The sequence below is a fragment of the Amphiura filiformis genome, chromosome 14 (genome assembly GCF_039555335.1).
Source record: "Amphiura filiformis chromosome 14, Afil_fr2py, whole genome shotgun sequence".
Taxonomy (NCBI): Eukaryota; Metazoa; Echinodermata; class Ophiuroidea; order Amphilepidida; family Amphiuridae; genus Amphiura; species Amphiura filiformis.
In genome coordinates this window covers 2,489,999-2,515,032 of record NC_092641.1, presented here as the reverse complement: position 1 = coordinate 2,515,032, position 25,034 = coordinate 2,489,999, and the positions used below count along the sequence as shown (strand labels likewise).

At 42.5% G+C, this 25,034-nt stretch overlaps 2 protein-coding genes, 1 non-coding gene and 2 pseudogenes across 3 annotated transcripts; 3 read left to right on the top strand and 2 right to left on the bottom strand.

Annotated features, from left to right (window-relative positions):
* Positions 1-717: 717 nt before the first annotated feature.
* On the bottom strand, positions 718-1,116 carry LOC140170534 (tyrosine--tRNA ligase, cytoplasmic pseudogene; annotated as a pseudogene).
* A 154-nt stretch (positions 1,117-1,270) lies between these two features.
* Positions 1,271-1,771, bottom strand: LOC140170533 (tyrosine--tRNA ligase, cytoplasmic pseudogene; annotated as a pseudogene).
* A 5,252-nt stretch (positions 1,772-7,023) lies between these two features.
* Positions 7,024-7,557, top strand: LOC140170532 (serine/threonine-protein kinase pim-3-like). Its single transcript, XM_072193884.1, has one exon. The coding sequence runs from the start codon at positions 7,024-7,026 to the stop codon at positions 7,555-7,557; it is 534 nt and encodes a 177-aa protein (XP_072049985.1).
* A 5,858-nt stretch (positions 7,558-13,415) lies between these two features.
* LOC140170531 (bcl-2-like protein 2) lies at positions 13,416-14,211 on the top strand. Its single transcript, XM_072193883.1, is given in 3 exon segments — positions 13,416-13,664; positions 13,667-13,968; positions 14,089-14,211. Coding segments are annotated over 3 exon segments (612 nt in total). The 5' UTR covers positions 13,416-13,477.
* A 6,014-nt stretch (positions 14,212-20,225) lies between these two features.
* On the top strand, positions 20,226-20,297 carry Trnaw-cca (transfer RNA tryptophan (anticodon CCA)). Its single transcript has one exon. It is a non-coding gene; the product is annotated as a tRNA-Trp (tRNA).
* The last annotated feature ends 4,737 nt before the right edge of the window (positions 20,298-25,034 follow it).

The following is a 25,034-nucleotide window of genomic DNA, read 5'->3' as shown; positions in this document are numbered from 1 at the left end:
TCGTCCCGACGGGACTGCCGAAAGTATTGAACGCTGATAAACTGGCCAAAACTTTCGTGTCTGGATTGTCGAATTCGGATGTTTTTAACCTGCAGTAACCGGTACGGATTCTGTTGTCACGTTGACGTTGACGTTCTTGATCTATCGCACTCAACGCTTTCAATTTTTCCTTGTCGTCAATTTTTCCATCGCTGATGGCGTATACGACGAAGGACGAGTGAAGTCCATCGGTGAAACAAGATGTATTCAGTAATCTGATAGCGTCAGTTATTTTCGTCTTCCCGCCGGCTTTGATGTCGGTGGTCGATCGCAGATCATTAATTGTAGTTGTCCGAGATATAACGCTTTCGTCGAATGCGAGGAGGCGAACTCGTCCGTCTTTTGGGTATCCCACTCTCTCCAGGGCATTTGGAATAATCTGCTGGACCAGTCGTCTGACCCAGTGCCCCATACTACCGCTCTTGTCCACGATAAAGATAGGAAGAGGCCATTCCTTGGTTAATGACTCTTTCGGAGTTTGCATTCGAACTAATGTCCCTAAAGAGCCAAGGTCGCACGAGCTAGCTGTAATGACGCTCATGGTGACTGAGGAGGAAGAATGTACGTTGTTCGGGTTAATAAGCCATCTTTTATAGCATATTTGTGCTCAACGAGCGATGATATTGGACGAAGCAAACCGTAGTCAAAACGTGTTTTTTTTTATACATTTATTGAAATTCAGACAACCGTAGAATATGCACATTGTGCGAGGATTCGCATTTTTGGCGTATCCAATCGCTTCCTGATCGGATCTAAGAGACGATCGAGTTCGACGGAAACTGCCGTTTTCAAATCTTGTGGATGCAAGTCTAGATTCTTGAACGCAGATTCTAGAGATCGAAAATCGACGAACGTGACGCAATCTCCGCCAGATTTCTCAACGACGAAACGCCCATCCTGAAGGTTCGGAAAGATGATGTGTTCGGCTATCCCTAGCACCCCGTTTAGATCTACGTTGCCGGGGTGGCAAAAGGCATCGTTGATCTTTTTGAACACCGTGGCTCGATCATCGAGCAAGTTTATCTTTGTCGCTTCCGCGGAAGAACTCATCTTCTTCCCCGTCAGTCCCTGCACCATCGGAGTCATCAGATGGATTTTCTTTGGGCATCCTATCTTGGGAAGATATTTTTTTGCAAACGTGAACGCTTTTGTCTGATCTACGCCTCCCAAGTGGCAATCGACGCCGAGATGTTTTTCGTCGAGGGCTTGAAGACACGGTAAAGAAGTCCGGCTAACGTCGGACTGGTATTTTCTTTACTACTTCGGACCCGGCTTTTTTAGCGTTACGTTGCGTTACGGATTTGGAAAGTACGTACAAGTCGGTTGTGTAGGAGTCGGTCAACTGATAGTCCCTTCCGTGAACGAACTCCAGTTTTTGTTGCGGCGCGTCAAATTGTTGTAGGAGAGTTTTGATGACGTTTTCGTAATACTCTAGTCGATACGTAAGACGTCCTTCCCATTCTAATTCGGCCTCGTCCAGAAAAGCGTGAAGATCGGCAAACAGCACGACAACTCTACATCCTGCACGAAGGAGATCGGCGATCTTAGTGGCAAGCACGAAGTAGGCCACGTGAGGCTTCCCTGTGGTAGCCGTTCCCCACAACACGGAAATCTCCTTTCCGCTGTTCAAAAGTTGTACGAGTTTATCGTTGCCACCCAGAATATCGGTTTGACCTCGAGAAATCAACTCCAATCTCTTGTCGAACGTGGTGGAGTCATCGACGGTCGCCATCGTCAGACAATGAAGTCTGTCGGTAGTTTAAATGTATAATTTATATATATAGCGTCGTAATGCCGATAACGCAAGCGTTGTTTGAAACACATAAGTAGGCCTACATATTCATCATTTTCTCCAAATCTGTTCGATAAAAGATCAATTATGAAGTTCTCCTGCATCTCATATTATCTTATTACTTTCTGTCTCGCAGCATTGTCTTTGTCAACGCTGACACACGCTCGTTCTATTTTGAAAACCTCAACCATGCAACGTTCTAACCCGTGCTCTCCCAGCCCGTGTCAAAATGGTGGGACATGTACTAGTCATGGAAACGGATTTTACACTTGCCGGTGCCATTCACGCTTCGTTGGAACCAACTGTCAAAAGCGATGTCAAGACCACAAACTAAACATCTGCAGTGGTATTCAGCACGACTAAAAACAAAATGAGATTCTTCGCTTCATTCGTCAACCGAAAATGTTTTACCTTGCAGGGTTTAAATGATGCGTCAAACAACATAACGCCGTTTTACGGTGGCACGAATGCCATCCGCAATAATAATAATAAAAAAGAAACACAAAATACACAATTGGTTTGTTTACTGACTCATTTGTTGACTCTCTTCAAAAACATATTCGTCCAATTTTCTATTATTAAACTATTGGCGCGTACATATCTGTCCGTGTTTAATGATCGATCGTTCCACCCATTACTTCAGGAACGGTCGCCGTCCAAACCCCTTTGTCTTTATTGTAAGAAAACATACATCTCGTGTTACGAAATTTAGCTTCGAATGATTTCGTAAACGACGTCGTTTTGTGCACGGGCCAACCGCATTCTTGCACAAGTCTGTCGAAAGCTTCTTTTTTCAGATCTTGCCACAAAACTAAACGTCTGATTCTCCTCTGCAAACTATCGTAAACGAACGGTTGTCCTTTGTGAGCCATACAATAATTAAAACCATTGTCGACGTCCTGTTTCCAATCGCCGTACTGTGTGCTGGGTCGGATGGCATCACCCCCGTGAAGATCTTGGTCTGTAAAACGAAATTCCTTGAACGAAACTTTCGTCGTGGGTGGAACGGGTAACAACAAGGTGGTGTCGTTTTCACGTCGAAATGGCAAAACTCCTTCGAACCAAAATGTTAGACTTCGATAGTACGTCTCCAAATCAAGTTGGCAAAGTACGTCGATATCATTACAAAATTCACGACCGACTTCTCTTAAATCTACGTATTTCGTGCAATTGCCTATTTTGATGGGTATGTAAGAGTAGACGGAATCCATTGCATCCGTTTCGTCCACGTCATCAAGCGCCTCGTTTGCCGAGCCAAAAATAGCTTCCGATGAGGCACTGACGTTCTTCGGGAAGTGGTCGATCTTCAATTCGATTTCTAAATCTTTTCTATTAACAAAATCGAACGCCAATTCAAGTTTATCGGACGAAATAGTAACGCGACAGAGGTCGAAGACGTCGACGGCATCTTCCACTGTTTTGCATCCAAGTCTTCTCAGCGTCGTAGCGGATAAAGACGAAGGCCCGAACGAGATTTCCTTTCCACTTTCGTCTTTAATTTTCAACATTGCCTTTCTTTCCAGATCCACGAAAGGAACCTTATCGATCGATACCTCTCTGGTCCCGATTAACCATTGCTTCAAAGTCTGATTATCATTGACAACGATTTCTTCGCATCTAACGAGCACCATTTTGACCAACACAGCTGTCTGCCAAATTGTCAACGAAGTAACATTTATATGTGTACAACGTAAACACGATGTATAATTATAAATTATATTTAGAGTATATCACAATACTTTCATGAATTGTACATTTTTGCCATTGGCAATGATCAACGTGTCGTCTGAATCCATCGTGATGCTCATGGGACGTAACAGTCTTTGCGCGATACGGGCTACGAACGTACCACTTTGAAAACAATACTGTTCTATCACGCCGTTTCCTGAATCTGAGCTCGCGACGAGCAAACAGTCGGATTTCTCATGGTAACACATTCCTTGTACCCTCGACGTCACGTCGATCGCCAACATTTCTTTACCGTTCGACAGATCCATCACGCTAACCTTACACGCTTTCCAGTCGCTTAATACTAAATGGGAATTTCTGACGACGTGAACGAAGTTAGGTTTAACGGCAGTTTGGTACACTTTTGTAAGAACACCTCTTCTGTCGTATCTTCCTACGCTGCATTCTATGTAATCTCCCGCAAACACGTCACCGTGTTCGCCTCGTGACAGACAATTGTAACCCGTCAATCGCTTATCGTTAGACTGAATCACATCAAACCGATCCACCGCCAATGATTCGTAACGAACGATGGACGACCATTTAGCTACCCAGAGTGACGCATCGTCGTTGATGATGGCATCCTGAAGGTGGGACACGTTTGCGAGACGTTTAACTTCTTCGTAATTGCCATTTATTTTCTGAAAGACGGTCAGTGTTCCCCGAAAATGATCGCACACGCACAACGCATCGTTCGCACCGTCGCTTCCTGGTAACCCTTTGCACTTGCGAGCCAAGTGGATGTGTTTGGCCGATACGAAGTCCGTTAAAGTCTTTTCCTCGCATGGCTCCAGTTGCACGGAGGACACAAATCGTCCAAGGTTTGGAGGTTTGTCGATTCGGCGAGGGTCGAATACGATTGTCGAAAATCGGCACGGTTCCTCTATCAGCTCTTGAGTGGCTCGATTAAGTTTTTGTAGCAGCGGTATAACCGTTGTGTTGCTGGCCAGATAATTGGCAGAATCGACGTTATCGACCGTCGAGGAAACGTTTTCGATATCGATGAACTTTGCGAGACGTTTCTCGGCCTCTGCAAGTTTCTCGCGAACCTTTTGCAATTTTTTGGCGCCTTCTAACGAGACGAAATCGAGTAACCCTGCTTCTTCTCTTCTCACAACGTCTACGTAAAGTTGCACGCTACGACGTACGCGTTCCTGCGAGGTGCTCGTGCTTTCTCGAATAACACTTTCAGCATTTTCCAGTTCTCCAATCTCAGCTTCGAGTTCAGCCTTGGACGATTCATATCGATTCAACGCACCTCGCAGACAATGAACGCCTTCATCGAGAGGCTCCTTCGACGGTGATCCTCCTACCTTATTCGGAAGCTGTTCGGCAAGCGTTAACAAGTAAATGTTGGTCTTCAAATCCGCTACACCACCCGGCGGAACGACCGTATTTTCTGCGCATCGCATGGGGCAAGCGATCGGTGCATTTGGAGGTCCCAGCGTTTGCAGTTTACCGAGACAAGTTTCGCAGCAAACGTGCTGACAGAACAGTTGTTTTGGCAGGTTCTGATCGGAGTAATACTCGAAACATATCGAGCAAGTCAATACGAAGGAGGCTGCTTCTTCAAAGTCGGTGGTCATCATTCTGTTGTACGATTCCTTGGTATCTTACTACAAACACGTCGCTTTTTTAAAACATTTGTACCAGTCATAAGAATAAAGGCGCAATCTAGTTTGCTGTCAAAGTATTATATATATTTATTTGACTTTCAACATAAAAAATGTACAAAGTTCACATTACGATCAAAATAATTGAACCCTTTAGAATTCCCCGTTCAACCATTTGTTGGCTACTACACTTTCCAACGTCGGTCTGCGTTCCGGATTCGTTGCTGTCATGTGGGCCGACATTATCCTGGCTGCGGAGCAGTCTCTAACGAGTCCATTCGTTACCATGTCGTGCAATATGCGACCTAGAGCGTACACTTGCGCGGCCTCCTGGTCGTAGTCCCCTTCATCGATGTCCTGTTCCGGCGAACGGTAATCCTCGGGATAGACGAATCTTCTCTCGCAGGGTCCACCGTTCTGAACGTCGAAGAATGTCGATTGAATGTCGATACAATCTTCAAAGTCCAACAGTTTGACGGAAAATTCACCGCCGTTGGCGCAGAGCAGCACGTTCTTTGGTTCCAATCCGCGATACACTATGTATTTATCTTGACAGACTAGCAGAGCGTTCGCTATCATAGCGATGATTGATTGCCACGTCATCTCCGCCGGAAGATGACGATGATTCTTCAGGCATTCGTAAAGAGTACAGCACCGGGAAGGGTATTCCAACACAATCACGAGTTCGTCGTTCTCTTTGTAGTAATCCAGCAGCTCGATAACGCATCCCATGCCCCTCAACCGCTTCAGGCAATCGACCTCGATGCTCGGTGACGCCATCGGAGCCCAAACGAGGGAATGTCGCTTCAGAATCACCTGTAAGGATGAAAAAAAAAGAGAGACGAGAAAAAGAGAAAGTGTTAAAATAAATTTTCCAACGTCATTACTTGAATTTGTCAAAAAGTCTTCGCGTCTTTCAATGTGTAACGACGAGCTTCGTAATATTCACCTTTTCATTTGTTATCGTATCCGTTGCCAAACCGACGACTGGACGGTCTTTGGATCGTCTGGTGTGATTCGGAAAATCCCTGATATACTTGTACGTTGAGTTTGGTTTGCTTCTCATCAGGTCTGTCAGTGGATCCAAGTCAACCGTGGAATGATAATCTTCTAATAACTGTCTCTTTTTCTCTTTTGGTGCCTACTTCTACTCTTCTCTTCTTAACCGGAGGGGCATCTACGTCTATGCACTCCATGTCTGATGTATTTCGATGTATTCTGTAGCTAAAACGGCGAATGAATGATCGGAGGGCAAACACGCTCTATTTATTACAGAATAATACGAGAACTGTGACGTCACGCATCAACGATGCCTCAATATCAAATCGTGACGTCACCGTTAATTTGAGCGAAAGAAAAACAAAGCTTTACGTCACATTGATTGGGTTTGTAATAGTATGCGTGACGTCACGTTAAATATACGTTACGTCACGAAATAACTAAGAGCTTCCTATTTAAGCACCGCGATACGTTCCACTCGCAACATTTTGACGAAAATGTCGCACGGGATTATATTGAAATACAAGTTTGGTAAGCACATATGTAACGGAGGATGTGGTGTAGTTTGGGAAGGAAAGCGTCGGTGTGACGGATTACCGGTGAGTGTACAAGGGGCATACAGAAGAGAAAAGGCACACGGTCAAAAACATACAAAGAGTGTTGATTCAACACGAAGTCGTTCTAATATCTTTCTCCGTCTTTTCTCTCTCTCCATACGCAGGTCGTGATCAAGGTGGTTCAAAAAGTATTGCGAGGATAATGGAGTTGGTCTTGCTGCGTCAGGTAGTTGGCATCCCTGGGTGCATTCAGCTGTTGGATTTTCTGGAGGACACTCACACATGCTATTACATCATGGAACGTCCGGAAAAATATATCGACCTGTTCAATCTAGTACAAGCCAAAGGCACACTGAGCGAAGACGAAAGTCGCGTGTATTTTCGTCAGATGGTGGTAGCGACGATGGCGTGCCACAAAGCCAAAGTTCTACACGGAGACTTAAAAGAAGAAAACATGTTGGTAGACTTGAAAGACAATACAATCAAGCTTATAGATTTCGGCGGAGGAGCGCTGTTACGAGACGGGGAATACACGGAGTTCCTCGGTACTCCTGTGTACGCTCCTCCAGAATGGCACAAATACGGCAATTATCACGCTGTACCTGCAACCGTGTGGACGCTCGGCATCACTCTGTTCTCAATTGCTTCCGAAGACATTCCGTTCCAAAATAAAGAAGAAATCTGTAGCGGTGAACTACGTTTTCCGGATGGTCTTTCTACTTCGTTTCGAGATCTCGTTGGATCCATGCTGTCCGTCGACCCCGAAAAGAGGCCCCGGCTGGAAGAAATCTTACGACACGAGTGGCTGAAGGAAAGCGACGGCGATTAACTGACTTTCAATGATCAAATTGATTATCTGTGGGTATCTTCACAAAAAAATCCCTAAGATGAAATCGCGAATGATCTGACGACCAAGCAAGGGATTTAAATTTTTATCTTAAATTGTAAATGTAAATTATTTTTTAATAAACATATAACACGTGAAAATATACGTTGTGGTTTTTTGCTTTATTATTTGTTAAAAGGGATTAATTTCGAAACATTGTATAAAGCAATTGGTTACGAAGTGTCCATTGTAAAGAATAGGAAAACGAGGTGTCCATTCAAAACGACAGGAAAAATAACATACACAGTAAAGAAATGGACACCTCATTTGCAATAACTCTATAGAGCAAATTGACGACGAGGTGTCCATTCAAAACGACACAGTAAAGAATAGAAAAAAATAATATAACGTCACGCATCACGAAGTGACCAGATTATCAGAGAATGCACATCCAGGATAAGACATAAAATAAAATACCAAAATAATATGTTACATTCATTCACGTTATATATTTCCAAGGTTTGACGTCGAAGATAGACATTCTGCTGTTTATAAATATATATATAAAACGGTTTTACTGTTTAAATTATTCCTTTATAAGAAAAAACAAAGACATGTATCTTACAAATAGAAACACAATTCAGCCGTCCGAGTCGAAAGAACAAGGAATTGGTAGTCCTGCTCGTAAGAACGGCAGTCGAAGTGATGTCACTAGAAAACAGAAGAAGAAAGAGAGTTTTTGGCAAAAAACTAAAGAAACGGACCCTGAGAAGTTCGAAGAACTAAGGGACAAGAATGCGCAACGGTGCAGAGATTGGCGGCGTGAAACAATGACGCAAGAGCAAAAACGAATTGAAAAAGAACAGGTCAAATTGAGAAAGAAAAAGCAACTTCAACTAAAATACCAAGCTAGAGGATACATGCCAAGACCTCGTACCATTTACGAAACGGACGAGCAACGCAAAAAGGCGAGAAAAGTACAAGACGCATTCCGAAAGCGAGAGAAGAGAAAACAAATGACGGATGAACAAAGACAGACGATCAACGAAAAATCAAGAAACAGGCGTCGTGCCAAAAGGCTGGAGGATAAACTAGAAAAACCAAGTGTAAGTTCGCAAAAACGTCCGATGAATCGAGAAGAATGCAACGTTACGGCCATAGGTGAAGCGAGTTTTCAACAAGAATCGACAAACGACGCAGATGACAGCGTGATGAATACCTCGAACATGTCGATTGGCGAACGTCAGCCTGAACAACGAGAATGCAAAGAAGAGGCAAGAAGAGTAAAACATGCGTTCTATAACTCTATATAAACTCAGAAAACCAAGTATAATTTCGCAAACACACCCGATGAATCAAGACGAATGTAACCTTACGACTCTAGGTGAAGCGAGTTTTCAACAAGAATCGACGAACGACGCGGATAACAACACGATGAATACTTCGAACATGTCGATTCGCGAACGTCAGCCTGAACAACGAGAATGCAAACCGTCTACATCGACATGCTTGTCCGGCTACGCGCTTATGCAAAAACAACTTTGCGACGTCAGAAACAGATGCGATCGACTTGAAATATATCTAAACAAGACGGACGAATTTTGGAAGACGCTGGTTTCAAACAACGAAGCTTGCTTGGCTCTCATTTTACGCTCAAAACTTTGAACATGTTCGGAGAGTGTTTAGTGTTTAACTCTGAACGTTATATTCGATGACAGACGTTTGGTGGTCCGCAAGTTTAATTAGGTAAAACACTATCAAAATCAAATATAACATTTAGTTAGAATACCTCTTGTCGCAATTATAGGCTATTCCAAGAATTTGTATCTATTAGTTATATTATCTAATGAGCTATTAAAGAATTGATCGAATCAATGTATATCTTTTTTTTTTACGTTTTAATTTCTTCTCAATGCGATTGCTAGTTGGTAAAAACGCAAGTAGTGTTGCTATAAAGACACCGTCAGCGAGGAACGCACGAGGATATATTGCTCGTAGGGATAACTTGGGTGTCGACGTATATAAAAGACACAGAGCCGGCAGGAAAACAAAAGTGATACAAGTGGACTTTGGTCGTGTTACTCGGACAATGTCCAAATCTAATCATGAAAGTGGCATCGATCAAGTGGAACAACTTCGAATTACGAACTCACAGTTAGATCAACTTGAAAGAGAAAACAAGAGATTGGTGGATCAACTGAAAAAAGTTATTAGAATGAACACACATTGGCAACGGTACGACGCACAGAGAGAGGAATACGTTTTGAAGCTCACGAAAACCAACCGAGAGCTGCGGGATAAAGTAGCCGATCTTCAGGGCCAAATCTCAAAGTTCGACAAAGATCTTGAAGCGAAAAGGGAACGTCCCAACTTATCAGAATTGGGACTTGAGAGTCTTCAAGTTGAGGATGAAGAATCCAAAATCGTCAAAGAAAGACTGGGCATCTTGAATCATTGTTGCTGAGAAAAGAAGAAGAATAGACTGGGATCATCTTGCTCATTGTTGCTGAGAAAAGAAGACGAGATAGCCGCCCTTACGGATCATGTTGCTCAGTTGAAAGACAGGATTGCCGAACTGGAGAATGGTAGAGACACCCGACGAGAGAAAGAAGAGGAAAAGGTTTTGTTGTTGGGAGAGCAGATTGATGTCTGCGTGGAAGATTTTAAACAGGAGAGAAAGGACAGAGAAAGATGCCACGATGAAAATATACGATTAAAAGACCGTCTGGCGCAGGTAGAGAACGATTTAAGAGCTCACGAGGAACAGGTAAAGTTGTACATAGAATTAAATTATCAAAACGTTAATATTACGTAACGACATTACATCGGGAAATTAAATATAAAATTGTTTTATTCGGCATTTTAAATGATCTAATATTCGCTTTTCTTGTTTTTCCTGTTAAAGGTAAGACAAAGACGACAACCTTACTATTATGGCGATGATTTGACCGAATTGCCCAGTGATGTTGAAATCGACGGAGACCCGAATGAGACACAATGCGACGATTACGATGTTTGATATCGTTTGATGTTCACCAATCAATACTTGTATGGCCTGAAATGAATAATTTATTTTCCGCCATTGCCAGTGACAATAAAACGAAGGAAATGAAAACGTATATCTTAACGTGTCGTATGTTGTAAATATATCGCACGCTATGCTGTTGAGTTGTATAACTACAGTTTAAATTAAACCTCTTTTAAATTACAATTCTTCTCTCTCATTTTATTTTCCTTTCCTAAGTGAAAGATCAAACACTTTAATACTACACGACGCTATTTAGCGTTTTCCCAAACCCACGACACCTTTCTTGGGGGACTAGAATCTGTCGGCGATGATTCGATAGCCGCTCTTTGTACGTCTTCAGAAGGGTGCTTTCAAAGTCACCGTCGCTTCCTTCAATTTTATAATATTTCACCAAATTTGATGCCAGTAAATCCTTCAAACTGTCGTCCTGGGTGACTGGCGTGTCATTAAAGTCGAGATCTTCAAACATGCTTCTTCTGTACACCTGCACACCGTAGTTAATGTCGATCGAGTGAAACACCGAAAAAGGCTTCTTCACGTTGTCGCTATAGCAGTCGCTCGTAACTTTGAAGTAGACGTAATCTCCCCAGCCAATGGTTCGTCGACTTGTTTCGGGGATGGGTATGTCCGATGCATATTTGTCTAGTATAACGGGCAGAGCGCGGTACAAACGATGTTTCAACTCGCTACGGTGTTTTTTCATGTTTCTTCTCGTGGTCGGTGACGTCAGTGATCCATTAAGTGTTTGGTCGTCCTCTATTTCACTGTCTTGAGCGATCGTTAGGGGCGATGAATACTTGGTCCAGTAGGAGTCGGAAGCCTCTGATCGTCGTATCTTTGGTTGCACCGGACCCTCGGCGTCGTAGTGATAACGGTCTGCAAAGTAGGACCCAAAAACGCTGACGAACTTTTGACGATCCAATCCGCCGTCGCTCGATCGACATTGTTCGAACAAAATGTGATCTTTTTCACGTACGCAAGTATACCACATGTAGGTGATGTCGAAAAGGATCTTGATTAAAACATCTTGACGGAGCGCAACTTGGCACCCCATGTAGGCGCCTGGTCTGTCACGGCTATCACGTATCCAGCCGTGTTCAATGCGACGGGATGCCGTGATTTGGAGTTATGACCTTCTTCAAACGTGCCCAATTCGCTCAAGCTGGCAAATTTCACAAAAACCCAACCGGTGCGGAAAAATTCCTTTACGGTCTTTCCCCGTTCACCGTCCTCCTGACGAAATTCGTAGGTGCCGCGGTAACGCGCTGTCTGATCTGACTTGAAGTGATCCGGTCGTTGCTCGTCTTGTCGCTTCTTGAGAATTATTCGCTGGACTCTCAGGACGTTGTATTTGTCGAATTTAGTTTTGGCTTCCATGTTCTCGAAGATTTTGGCGACATTTTTCTCCAACGGGTACGCCTCCGGTGTTGGCGCGTCCGATCGAAATATCGGCGCAAGAAGAGGTCGTACGGTGTTGGCAAACAGGTCGGTCGACACGAAAAAATTTAAAAAGTCTTCCGGTGTCCCTTCAATCGGCAGGTTTTCGAGTTTCTGGTCACTCAAAAACAGAGTTTCGATATCCCCCCGTAGACATTCTGAATTCAGGATCTTTACGAGACGATCTTTGGGTAAGTCGCTGAATGTTAGGTAATCGAGATACCTATCTTTCGACTCCTCACTGTCGTCGTAACGGAAGAAATCGCAAAGTTCAGCCATTTTGGTATTTACTGTGGACTCGGTGACACTTGGTCTTTTATATACAACTGCAGTTTAAGAAATAAACACGCAATCCCTTTTAAAACACATTTTTTTCTCTCATTTTATTTTACTAAGTGAGATATCGGCGATAACATAAAATTATTCAAAACTATTCATCTATATAGCATAGTTCATGTTGCAATTGGCGGCCAGTCCAAGAAGAAAACTTCTCTGTAGAAGAGGATAGTTTGATTAATTATCGATTTGCATTCATCGTCACCTTGAACGTACTTGTTGCATTCGACGTTCCTCGCGAAGTAATTCGGATCTATCGCTCTGACGTAAATGTTGGAAAGAATTCGAAACATGAACTCGTTTCTATTTTCCTCGTCGTGACTTATCCATTTGCACGCCGCTTCGAAAACTTTTTTCTTCTTTATCGACGTGCAGGGTCCTCTTTTCGATAATTTTAATCAACTCGTCGATGGTTAAATTTAGGAAACAGTGTGGAGTTTCGGTCGAAGCGTTGCCAACTATATCCTGGAAATATCCCAGTATCAAATCAAACCCACGTTTCTCTAGTTCGACGATGGACGTATTTTTGCCAAAACGCCATATCTCGATAGCATCGGTATAGGAGAGGTTGTCGATGATGTGTTGACGACACACGTCCATCAAATGGGGTACGCCGAGAGCGTCAGCAAGAATCAGTAGATCTGTGGCGTCTCTCGTCGTAGTAATCTTGACGTCTTGAGCGTAAGCGTACTCCAGAAAAAGTTCGAAAATGTTCGAATTTAAGTCGAACAGCGACACAACGTGGCTGCAGCAATTCCCGGTCGTGAAAATGTTTCTGAAAAAGGAACTGCGAGACGCTAGGACGATCTTGTTGGCCGGGAAAACTTTTCCGTCGACGTGTATCGTTACATCATGCAGTCTACCATCTTTTCGAAGTTCGTTAAGTGCCCGTAAATAATCCGTCGTCGTTTCACCACACGTCATTTTTAGGGTCCGACGATAACTGGACATGCGATCAAGTACTCGAGTATTTATATATCGATCGCGACGTCTGGAATCAATATATTGTTTATTCGTGTGTCAGTATAAATATTATGTAATAAAAAACATCAGCGTCACGCAGTATAGCTAACAAAGTCCCAAAATCCCCACGGAAAGAGGAAGTATCACTGCACCGCCGATATGGAACAACAAAAGTCATCCAATCCTATACCAAGTCCTACGAACACCGATATCGAGGGTAATGTGGACTTAACCAATGCAACAACAATTACAGAAATTGGAAATGTTGCCCGTGTACTCGGCGATGATTTCATTCGCTACAATTTGGGAAAATGTTCTGCACCACCACCAAGCAGAGAAGCCGAGACACTCGAAGGGTTGGAAAAGAAGTCGACAAAAGATACGAAATCAGTCTGAACGGATTGATAACGAGTCTCAAATTTGATCCGGAAAATGGAGGCGAGGAAGCTTTCGTTGAAACCTTAAACAGCTTATTTGAGAAAGGACCGTGTAACTGGGGAAGGATAGTTATGGTGTACGTGTTTGCAGCACGTTTGGCAAAATATTGCGAAGATCATCACAAATCTGAGTATGTTGATAACATTGTTTCGATATCTGGAAAATATGTAGCTGAGCGGTTAACAAATTGGATTCAAAAGCAGGGAGGTTGGGTAAGTAAAAAAGAAAGTTTAACATTTGACTAAGAATAACTATGACCATGTCGATGATAACATTATTGCGTCGTGATTATCTTAACAGACGGAAAAAGTTTTTTTTTTATTGTATAACAGGAGGATTTTAACGAGAACTACAAAGCCAGAGACTGGAAGGAAAAAGTAGCCTTCAACTCGTTACTCGTCACTGGAGCACTTCTTGGTAGTTTGGCGGTCTTACGATTTTATGCAACACAATAAAGAAACGGAAAGTTAATCAAAGAGTGATGGAGTTAAATGTTCTCATTGACGAGTGTGTGTGTGTGTGTGGGGTGTGCTTTTTTGAAAACGTAAATTAATATTCACTGGTTGATGACAGTTTAACGCTACTTTGACGATCGTTTATGGTTCAATTGTCTTCGTCTTCACTCGTGATCTCAAAAGGCGGCCTGAGGGCGCAATCACGAGTTACTGATGATCGCGCGTGTATCACAACCAATGACAGACGTTCGACGACGAACTAGTTAGTTCGGCGATAGCTAAACTCGGAACGTGCGTCGTCATTCCTTCTCTGGCAGTCGAAGCGAGCGGTCGATTCTTCAACAGCGTGTTTGTATCCGAGACGATGCAAAGTATTTCGGACGTCGCTCTCTTATCTATCTTCCAGCACTTGCCTATTACAGATAGAATTACCGCACGTAGTGTTTGCAGGCGATGGACACGACTACTTCAACTCAACGTTTTGCGCCGCAATCTCGACTTTACTACTTCGACTAACTTTTTACGCGGCGTTAGGAAACGTCGTCACGATTCAAGTGCGAACGATACGATAATGAAACATGCTTCTGTTCGTGGCGTCGTCAGATGAAACTTTTCAATTCGGTGGAGAAGCTGCCCGAATCTTACGTCTACCCAAATGCATCGACGTCGCTGCGATCGGTTGGTTGATGCATAATCGTTACGTTAACCTGATCAAACTTGACATCGCGTGGCAAACCTTCGAAACGGAGGTTGATTGTTGCAACGTTCCAAAGGGCCTTCTCGATCTGACAGTCAGAGTCGAGACGAGGTCGGACGAGCTGCAACGACGTTGGGCTCCGATCAACGTGGAATATCTACAAGACGTTCGTCGTTTAATTTTTGAAAATGCATTTGTGAGTCATCGCGACGGCTGTAGTATTATGAAGAAACTAAACCATCTAGAATCCCTAACTCTGCTTCGATGTTACCTGCGCACGCGTTTACAACCTCGCGAAAGTGTCGAACTTCGGTTCGTCGAGTGCGTCGTCATTTCCTGAGTATTTATATAGCCTGCGATGTATGGACATCATTTATTTAATCGAATAGCTCTGTTGAGAAAACGTGAACGAAATGGCCTCTTCTTGCGACGTTACCGAGCTGTTATGTAGCGACGGACATTTTGAATTCGGTCTGCGGATCGTTGGAGAAGATGGCAAACTCAAAAATATCGAGAACAAAAAGTTGACAATCATGAACGATGTCGAATGTTATTCGATCTGTCTGTTTTCAAACGCATCCAAAACAACTCGGCGGGATTGCTTCCTTGCGCAAAAGTATCGATCGACGGACATGATCTGGGTCTATTCATCATGATGGATCAAGTGCTGCAGATAGACCGATTTCCGAACAACGGAGATGTCATCTGTTTCGTTACGTGCAGTACAGAAGATGCGTCTACCGGACAACGGCAACGACCGTTTCAACAACGATCTTGGATTCCCAATATCCCGGCTTTCAAACAAGTCTCGACTGAAAACATGGGATTGATAAAAGTGATCTTTGGCGTGTGTGAAGACTCGTTCGTAGAGAACAACGTAACCGCTTATTTCGTTCAAAATTACCGCGTACCAGATCAGTGCAAGATTTCGAGTCGTGACGTGGAACCGTTACTGCAAAACTTGAATCTAAAAGAGAGAATGTGCGGATGCGACGAAGTAGATTGCGGAGCCAGGAAATCAGGACTGACCATCGAGGGTGGCACGCTTCGTTTTGGTAATGAAAACACTAGAAAATGGACTACGGAGATGTTCCAGACTTCCGCTGTCAACCATCAGAGGGACACAGCTTGCCTCGCCGTCCGACTTGTTGGGACATTGCAGAGTCCGAAGAGTTTCGTGGGCGTGAAAAAACTCAACGTGAAGGGAATCAAAGGAGACTTACTACACAGTAACCAATATCAGACGAGCCAAGTTCCTCCTACAGCCGACGTGACCTTTTAAACGTAGAGAAGATATTATTAGCAGTAATTAAACATTCGAGTGATCTAATAAAAAAGAAAAAAAGAAATGAACGAGTCCATATTGTGATTTTGTCACACACATTCGAGTCAATAATGCCTGCTCTAGATAAACGCGTGTTACAATTAAACGAAGTGTTCGATTCTTTTCTTACTCCTTCGAATGCTCATACCGTGGGGTCAAGTTTCGAACCTATATGTCCAAACGTTATCTACTCGTCGGTACGAGAGATTTTGCAAACGATATCTGGAAACTAAAGCAACTGGGAGTTACCCATGCACTGAACCTATGCAATGATCTGAAGCATACCAATCGTGAAAAGTTTAACTCGTCTGGCATTATTCTCGCCCACGTTTCATTCAAAGATGTTAAACACCGAAAGAGCGATTGTCTATCTCTGTTTCGTCTAACGTCAGGGTTCGTCAGAACAGCTTTATCGAGCGGTGGAAAACTTTTGATATACTCCTTGCTGGGCGTAAATCAAGCACCGGCAGCGCTGATAGCGTATTTTGTCGAAACATATCGTTTATCGGTGGAACGGGCGTCGCTCGTCGTCGCTATGAAACGTCTCGTTAAACCGAACGATTTCTTTTTGCAACAGCTGATACGTCTGAGCGACGAAACTCTGAGAAGACGAGACAAGAACGATTACGTTTTTATCGACGAGAGCAAAAGATTGATGAAAGTTTTGAATTTTGTCAACGGTCCACGCCGACCCGTTCGTTACGTGAACGATGCTCGCATGATCATATTCAACTTATTCGTTGGATCGTACGACGTAGCATCCGACGTGGTGCAAATTGCCAAAAATCACATCTCGCATATCTTGGATTTGAGTGGAAGAGACGACAACGACGACGATGTTAGATATAGCCAAGAAGGAATTAAAGTAACGAGGGTCGGGCCATACCAGAACGTTTCCTTCGATTTGGAATCGTTGATAGAAATATGCGTATCCTTTATCGGAGATTGTTTGAATCGGGGTGAACGACTCCTTGTTCTGGTGGATCGGAACGAGCGTTTAGCAGATGTCGTAATTACCGCATATATCATGGAGTCGCACGCCGTGAACGTGGAAGAAGCTCTGTTTGCAACCAGCGAAGGACGTTGCGTTTATCTAGGAGCAAACTACCTTCATTTTCTATTTTATTACGAGGACAAACTTCGTCGAAGAAAGCAGAAAATACTGCAGCAGATTACGGAAGAGACATTTTATTTCCCAAAGAGCGATATAAAATTTAAAAATCTAAATAGGTTAAGTTTTTTTCGGGTAGCGGTGGAAACCTCGGTATAATAACGATACAGAAATATATATATGATAATAATAATTCGTTATGAGTAATTCGACTGCAGACATGTCGCACGAGCGTGACAATCTAAATTTTAAAGTTTTAGGCGTTGTCGTCAATAAAATTCCAGTTTTCTGTCTGTACGAAAAAGGTACGATAAAATATCTGTACAAGTGCACCGTAACTGCTCGCATCAAGAATAAAATTCGCAGTCTTGGATGCATTTGCCGTCGTCGAAGATGCGGCGATGCAAAAACAGCGAGAAAGGCTCTAGTACCGTATTTGATCGGCATGCTCAAAGCTAATAAAGATTTTAAATGACAATTTACATCTTCTCGTTAACTGAAATCTGATAATCCGTGTCCCACCTGACATTTTCCAGCCTATCGATTTCGCATTTTGTATCGCCTTCGTCACGCGTAGCGTTTGGCACCCAAAACCTTTCGCGAGTGCTAGGAATAAATGCTTGGTCGTAAATCAAACGCGTTCGTCGTTTTCTATTCTGAGGTGCGGGTAACGTATCGACAAGAACGGGAACCGTACTCGTCAGTAACTGCTGCATCTCCTCCAAATTCAGTCTTTGCTTGGAAAGTCTGTTCACACCCACGTCTTCCAATAGCTCGATTTGGTTGAAAGATTCACGCGCAATATACGACCTTGAAAAATATCGAACTTTGGTACGACAGAAGCATCCCAAAGAATGAGTTCGTTGTTACTTACTCTTCCTGATATTCACCACCGAATCGACCACCCGTCATCGAGCTAGAAACGTCGCTACTTACGGTAACCGGAACCATGATCGTTTCCCAATACTGATCAGGGCTACGGCGACGTCTCAGTATCAGTAAGTCAAATACTCCGTCTTTGCGAACCGCCGTACTCGAAACGAGGAGCGGTGCTCGATTAAGTACGTCGTAAAACACGGAAATATTATGCTCATCTTGATCGCCGCTCGCGTCAACAAACTCTTTGGGGCAAGGCGGATAGTCGAAAAATGCAACTTCGATATCCTTGCCCGTTAAGATGTTGTCGAAATGCACCACGTAATCGCGTACGATCGGTTCACCATATGCGCGCCCGACGAAATACATCGCGATAGAAGTGTCTTCGGTGGTGTCTGGTTCGTAAAGCTCCGACGACGTGATCGGATGCAATGCAGCGGAGAACGTTTCACACATTTGACACGTCGTGTCATTCGTGTCAAACTTGACCGACTTGGATGTTTCTACTGCGTGAAGCCACCAATGAGAACTGCCTACACAAGTTCGTTTGTAGAAGAAGATCGTCGACGAAGACAACTTCTCGTGCGCGGTTCTTGGAAATACAACTTCGTCGGTGGTATTTTCAACGGTGTCAACTTTTCTCCACTTGTAATTCGTAGATCCGGTATGGAAAACGGTAAAATCTAACCACCAAACGTTCATGCAATATAGTTCCCTTTCAGAAGGGTTCTGAGAAAAAGTCAGAGCTAACGGTTCGTTGGGTTTCACCATCGCGATCTTCTGTTTCGCGCCGTCGCAAATTACGTCCGTAGGTGGCAAGCATAGCAGTCGATACGATCTCGCGTAGGAATTATATTCCCAAAGGACGTCGTCGTGACATATCAAATTAGACTTGGGGTACCTTGACATCGTAGGTGTTTGGTGCACAAACTCCTTGCACAGGTAAATCGAAGATGCTTTTTTCATTTCTTCCAAAAAGTTTCTACCGCAATCCATGGACGTCTCCGTGAAAAGCAGTTCTTCGTCATCCGCTTCATCGCCAAAAACAGCAGCTGCGGCTCTCTTCAGAACGTTGACGACCTCCAGTCCATCGACGCCGCAACGACTGGACCATCGCGTTGCGATATTTTGATAACATCGAAACGTATCGGAAGGAAATTCGCGCCTTTCGCTTCGAAGAGAGGAAACTATACCCATTAAAGATCTCATGGTGAAAGTGGTGAAATCACTCTCTCGATCCATATCGTTATCGGCGTCGAGCATCGACACCAACCTGTGCAATACGATGAGACTAAGATCGCCTTCCAATCCCACGGATCTTTGAGAGAACGAAGATAGATCAACGATCATCTTGTAGGGTAATTTAGCAAACCATCTAGTGTGTACAGCACGGGAAGATATCCATATCAATAAGTTTTTAAAGGCGCATCTCAAACTGGAAAAGTAACTATTGTATTTCCACAAGATGTTAGCGCTTTCGGCGAATAATTCCCCCTCTTTCTTGCTAATTTTGATTTCCCGTCTGGACGAGAGAAGAAGATCGTTCCACGATCGACCGCATCCGCAAAATTTCATCTAATCCTTCGCACGCCATCAGAACCGGTATCGCTTCGAGCACAGCCGGAAAATTCGACTTGGTGATTCGCTCCGTAGATTTCGTTACGATGCACGTTTGTAAAATGTCGAATATTTCCGGGTGAACTTGATGAGGTAGATCGATTTCATTTTGATCTTCTTCGAGATCGTCGACGAACGCGGTGAAATATGAAAAGTATCTGACGAGTTCAAACGGTGAAAAATCCCACGACCTGTCTATCGCTCGGACGACAACGCCGCTCATCGTGATGCAAATGTATTTGAAAATTCACTCGATCATATTTTGAATAATAAAGCCTCACGTAAATAGTTGTGCTAGTATGCCTCGTTAAATTTATTTTGCGACAAGTCAATGTGAAAACCAAAATTACAATGATATATATTTTACTTTTCCACTCAATTTACAAGCTGACCCCGTGGCGCAATGGTAGCGCGTCTGACTCCAGATCAGAAGGTTACGTGTTCGAATCACGTCGGGATCAAGAGAGCTTTTTCTTTTTTTCTTTTCTCTTCAACAAATATATTTTCACTAGAGATAACGGAACAAAAATATCGTAACTATAATAATACTACATAGTACACACTAGTAAAATAACATTATTAACATTTTATTAAAATTATGACGTCTATTTCGCAGCTACATTTAGATTTGCCAATATCCAACAGGCTTATAATTCATCCTCCATCATTCACACGTAGTCTTTAATCAAATTATTGCGATATAATTAATGGCATTAAAATCTGGATTTGTCCATAGTCAATATGTTCTTTGTCGAACGGCTTTTGCAAAGTTCTGTTCACCACTGTACGAAAAATTCGTTTAAACCCAGACCATTGCGTTGCTGACGCATTTGATTGTCATCCCTGGGGTACCAGCTAATAACAAAAGCCTGATGGTTCATGCTTCTGATACTTATTAGTGTAGGAGTCTTTGGGGCTTGGTTGACATGTGTGAATCGGTTTTGTAAAAGATTCAAAATCGGCGTACACGACAAAGGGAATGTTCTGAGACTTAAAATGATGTTTAAAATACTGAAATGAATCCTTCTCTGGATCCGGCATTTCAATGTTCACGGTTTCATGCAGATTGCATAGATCTTTATGAACGCCAAGACGCTCTTGGGAAGTAAAGGAAGAGTAACAATTTCGACAATAGTAACGCTTTCCTTTCTTTTTATACTTTTGTCCATATTGTAATCTGCTCATGCTCTTAATCACACAATAGTGCTGGGTGTCATAGCCATCCTTATTTTTGCCTGAAAATAAAAGAAGGTCAACTTCGTGCTCTCGACTATTAGAGTAAGGACTTGTTCTAAGCGGGTAGACTTCATTTTTGTACAACCTCTCGGATGAATTTTTTTCGGTGTATCCTGAGACATTGACGGAAATCGATGGATTGTTTTTTTCAAATTTGTTCCAGTCACTAAGAGGGGTTGGAAAGGTTATACCTTCCCAGTTGAACTCTTCGGCTTTTGCTTTTAGCTTTTTGTTTTTTTGCTCCGCATTTTTGTCAACTGGCTGTATAGCTCTGACAACAGCCCACTTGGAACACTGTTGGTCATCATTCTTAAGATTGACTAGCGCTTTTTTTTTTTTAAGTATTCTGAAAGTGGAATGTATGAACCTCCTTGCATCGGTTGGTACTTAGCCGTGTGAATCTCTAGAGATACGATCTCCTTGAATATCCAACCACTCCCACTGTTTTGGAATGTAGCGATATTTTCTAGAATTTGACTCGTCGTAGTTTCATAAAAATCATCAAGATCCGTACCCGCTAGAATTTCCTTCGTGGTAGAACGAAATGTGCTTTCTATAACATCAGTTTCACCAGTTTGTAAATTTGTTTTTCAAACAGGCACTTAAAAACCAAATGAACTTTTTTCTGTCTGTTGTTTGAAAAAAGGCTAATAATGCTTTGTTTGACAGTTACAAAGAAGATGCTGGGGTCATAACCATCACGTCCACCAATCGTGTACTGTTCGACAAAGTTGTTAAGAGCCGAATTGGTCTTTTTAGTCTTGAATGAATGACGAGGTTCTTTGGAAGGTTCCTGAATGTCAAAAATGTTCGAAGAAAGGATGTAATTTTCCTTGAGTTTTTCATTGAGTGCATCTTTGTTCAGTTTTGAGTATCCTCGAAGGCCTGCATTTTTTGCAAGCGTGTTTAATTCCTTTCTAGTGTACTCTCCTCTTTGTCGTCTTTCTTCATTTTTTGCTTCCTCGATCGCCTTGTAATCCGGGGGAGGCTTGCTGATTAATTTTCTCAACTCTTCCTTTTTTAGTTTAGAGTATCCTCGATATCCGTTTTTTCTAGCGTATTCGCGAAATTCTTTCGCAGTTGAAATTTTACGAATAATCATTCTAGCTTTATTCTTTATTATATTTTTTTTTAAACCAAAATATTTATTCTAGCTTTATTCTTTATTATATTCTTTTTAAACCAAAATATTTATTTTTCTAAATTGATTTTTTCCGCTTTCTTTTTAGCATAATATTTTTTAGAAGCCTTTTTATATGATTCTTTGTGTCTCAAATATAGCTCTTTTGAATATTTAACCGGATTACACAGTCCAAGTTCAGTACACAAAATTCCATCATATCGATTAATCATCGTAGAATAACCAAAAAATTTGTCTGGATTTTTTTTATGACTAAGCTGAATCCACTGATCCTTGTAAAATACAAACAAATGCTTGTTTTCAACTTTTGACTCAAGCGTAATTTCTTTTTCGATGTTGCGATAATTTTTAAACGATTCCATTTTTTTATTATAAGATTTTTTTTAAAATATTTTTTTTTTAAATCAAAAAATTTTTGATTTTGATGAAGAGGTTAAAAAAAAATGCAGGGTAATTTTTTTCCCCTGGAATTTTTTTTCCGTGTAATTTGGATTGGGGTGAATTAAAAATGCAAAGAGTTTTTACTGTGTAATCCTGTGTTGTTTGTTTGTTCTGTGTAATCCTGTGTAATTTTCCCCTGGATTTTGCCCTGAAAAAATGACACTAAGGTTAGGGGAGTTCTGTGATTTTACTGTGATTTGAAGAGTGGAGGTTTACACAGCAGTTACACAGCATTTCTGTGATTTTATGTGTATTTGATGGTTGGGGGCGATTTACACGGAAAATGAGGGGAGGTTTAAGAGTCTGGTGTATTTTCCGTGTAAATTGGTGGAGGGGAAAATGACAGAAGTTACACAGGTTTCTGTGATTTTACTGTGTATTTGAAGAGTAAAGGTTTACACGGCAGTTACACAGGTTTCTGTGATTTTACTGTGTATTTGAAGAGTAAAGGTTTACACGGCAGTTACACAGGTTTCTGTGATTTTACTGTGTATTTGAAGAGTAAAGGTTTACACGGTAGTTACACAGGTTTCTGTGATTTTACTGTGTATTTGAAGAGTAGGGGTTTACACGGCAGTTACACAGGTTTCTGTGATTTTACTGTGTATTTGGTGGTTGAGTCAATTTACACAGAAATAGACAGGTTTCTGTGATTTTACTGTGTATTTGGTGGTTGAGTTGATTTACACGGCAGTTACACAGGTTTCTGTGATTTTACTGTGTATTTGGTGGTTGAGTCGATTTACACGGCAGTTACACAGGTTTCTGTGATTTTACTGTGTATTTGATGGTTGGGGGCGATTTACACGGAAAATGACAGAAATGAGCCAGAGTACCCCTTTTTCTACTACTCTGGACCACAATACAAACAAGTTTTCCCTTCTTTTAGTGTATATTTAGGTATTGTCTGTTCTTGTCGAGCCCACTAAACTGAAGTATGCCGCAGTAAATGCGTGTGGTTTGGTTGTCTTAGTCCAGAACCAAAAAAAAACCATGTCATAACCGGGAACTGTGTACCACATGCAAAGGAAAGCACCCTATGACACTACATGATCCCAATGGGCTAAAAACAGTTAAATCAGATAGCAAGAAACCAGACAATGCAGCTCAAAGGGACAATGTTACTCCAAAGTAAACTACGGGTTGTGTAGGAAGGAAAACTGGCCCAAAGATGACTGTGATTCCATAGATAGTGGATGCGGGGCTGTGTTTGCAACACAAGAATTAACCAACCAGTTCCATATCAGTACCAGGAATACAAAACTGTGGTTGAATACGCTGAGTACATAAGAGATACTAGACACACCAGTCCTACAAGACGCACTACAGATTGGAAGCATGGATTGCCCTGAGAGATGATGTCTTTCATTCCTGCACTGCTTGACTAAGATCCTCATTAAACACCAGATCCCAGCAACCAGATGACCTGTGTATGTCAGGGGTCAAATTGACTATATCCTTTTGAATAGGATAACCAAGAGATACAAGACGCTTATATATAATTGAGTATTGTCAATTTAGCCATGGTCAAAGCAGTGCCAGATGCTTTATGGTCTTCAATGTAATCAAGAAGTTCCTCGAAAGCTTGGGATTTTATTATTTTGACAGTGTGGCTATGTTCACTATGATCAGCCATGTGTCTTTCTATGGCGATTAACGCATGCAAGGCAGTGAACAACATCCATTGCAGTCAGGTCCAATTTTGACAGTATACCTTGAAGTTGTACATTCCTTGCGGCCTCATTCAATCTCTGATTGAGGCGTAGAGTAGACAGGTAGAAGCTTTTCTTGTCTCCAGTTTCCCCGCAAAAGAAGCACTTTGTTTCGAAGAGTCCTTACTTTCAGCTGATGTGCCTTGGGATTCACAAGCCATGCCAGAGCTCATTTGCCTTGTTTTAATTGGAATATTTTGGTGTGTTGGGTGGTAAATTGGCTGCATGATGCGCAACTCCAACCTGCTTTGCTCTCCTACCTTACCCTTTCTTCACTGCATACCCTTGCCTTTCTCCTGCATGCTTCCTACCCCTTTGCTTTACTTTGCTATACTTACTATAATAGGTTGTAGGCGCAGGAGGCATTCCATCAGCCCTCCTGTTCCTAATCGCCACTCTGTAGTTACCCAACCCCACGTTCTCGAACGTCAAGTCAATCGCGTTCCACCTGTTACGGCTATGCCTTGCGGCATTGCTAACAGACGGGGCAATGGGGGCAATAGTTTGTGACCTAAAAGGCTGTTGGAGCGGTCTTGAAAGGTCATAAAATATCGCTATCTAATGAGTAGTCCATTACCCATGGCGGATGAAAGAATGATCCTTCAACGGCAAAAGGACGGAAGAGGAGGACTACATCCCCCAACGGCCAATAGACAACTGATGGTAGG

Coding starts and splice junctions, on each gene's coding strand:
- LOC140170532 (XM_072193884.1), top strand. CDS start 7,024: ATGGAACGTCCGGAAAAATATATCGACCTGTTCAATCTAGTACAAGCC.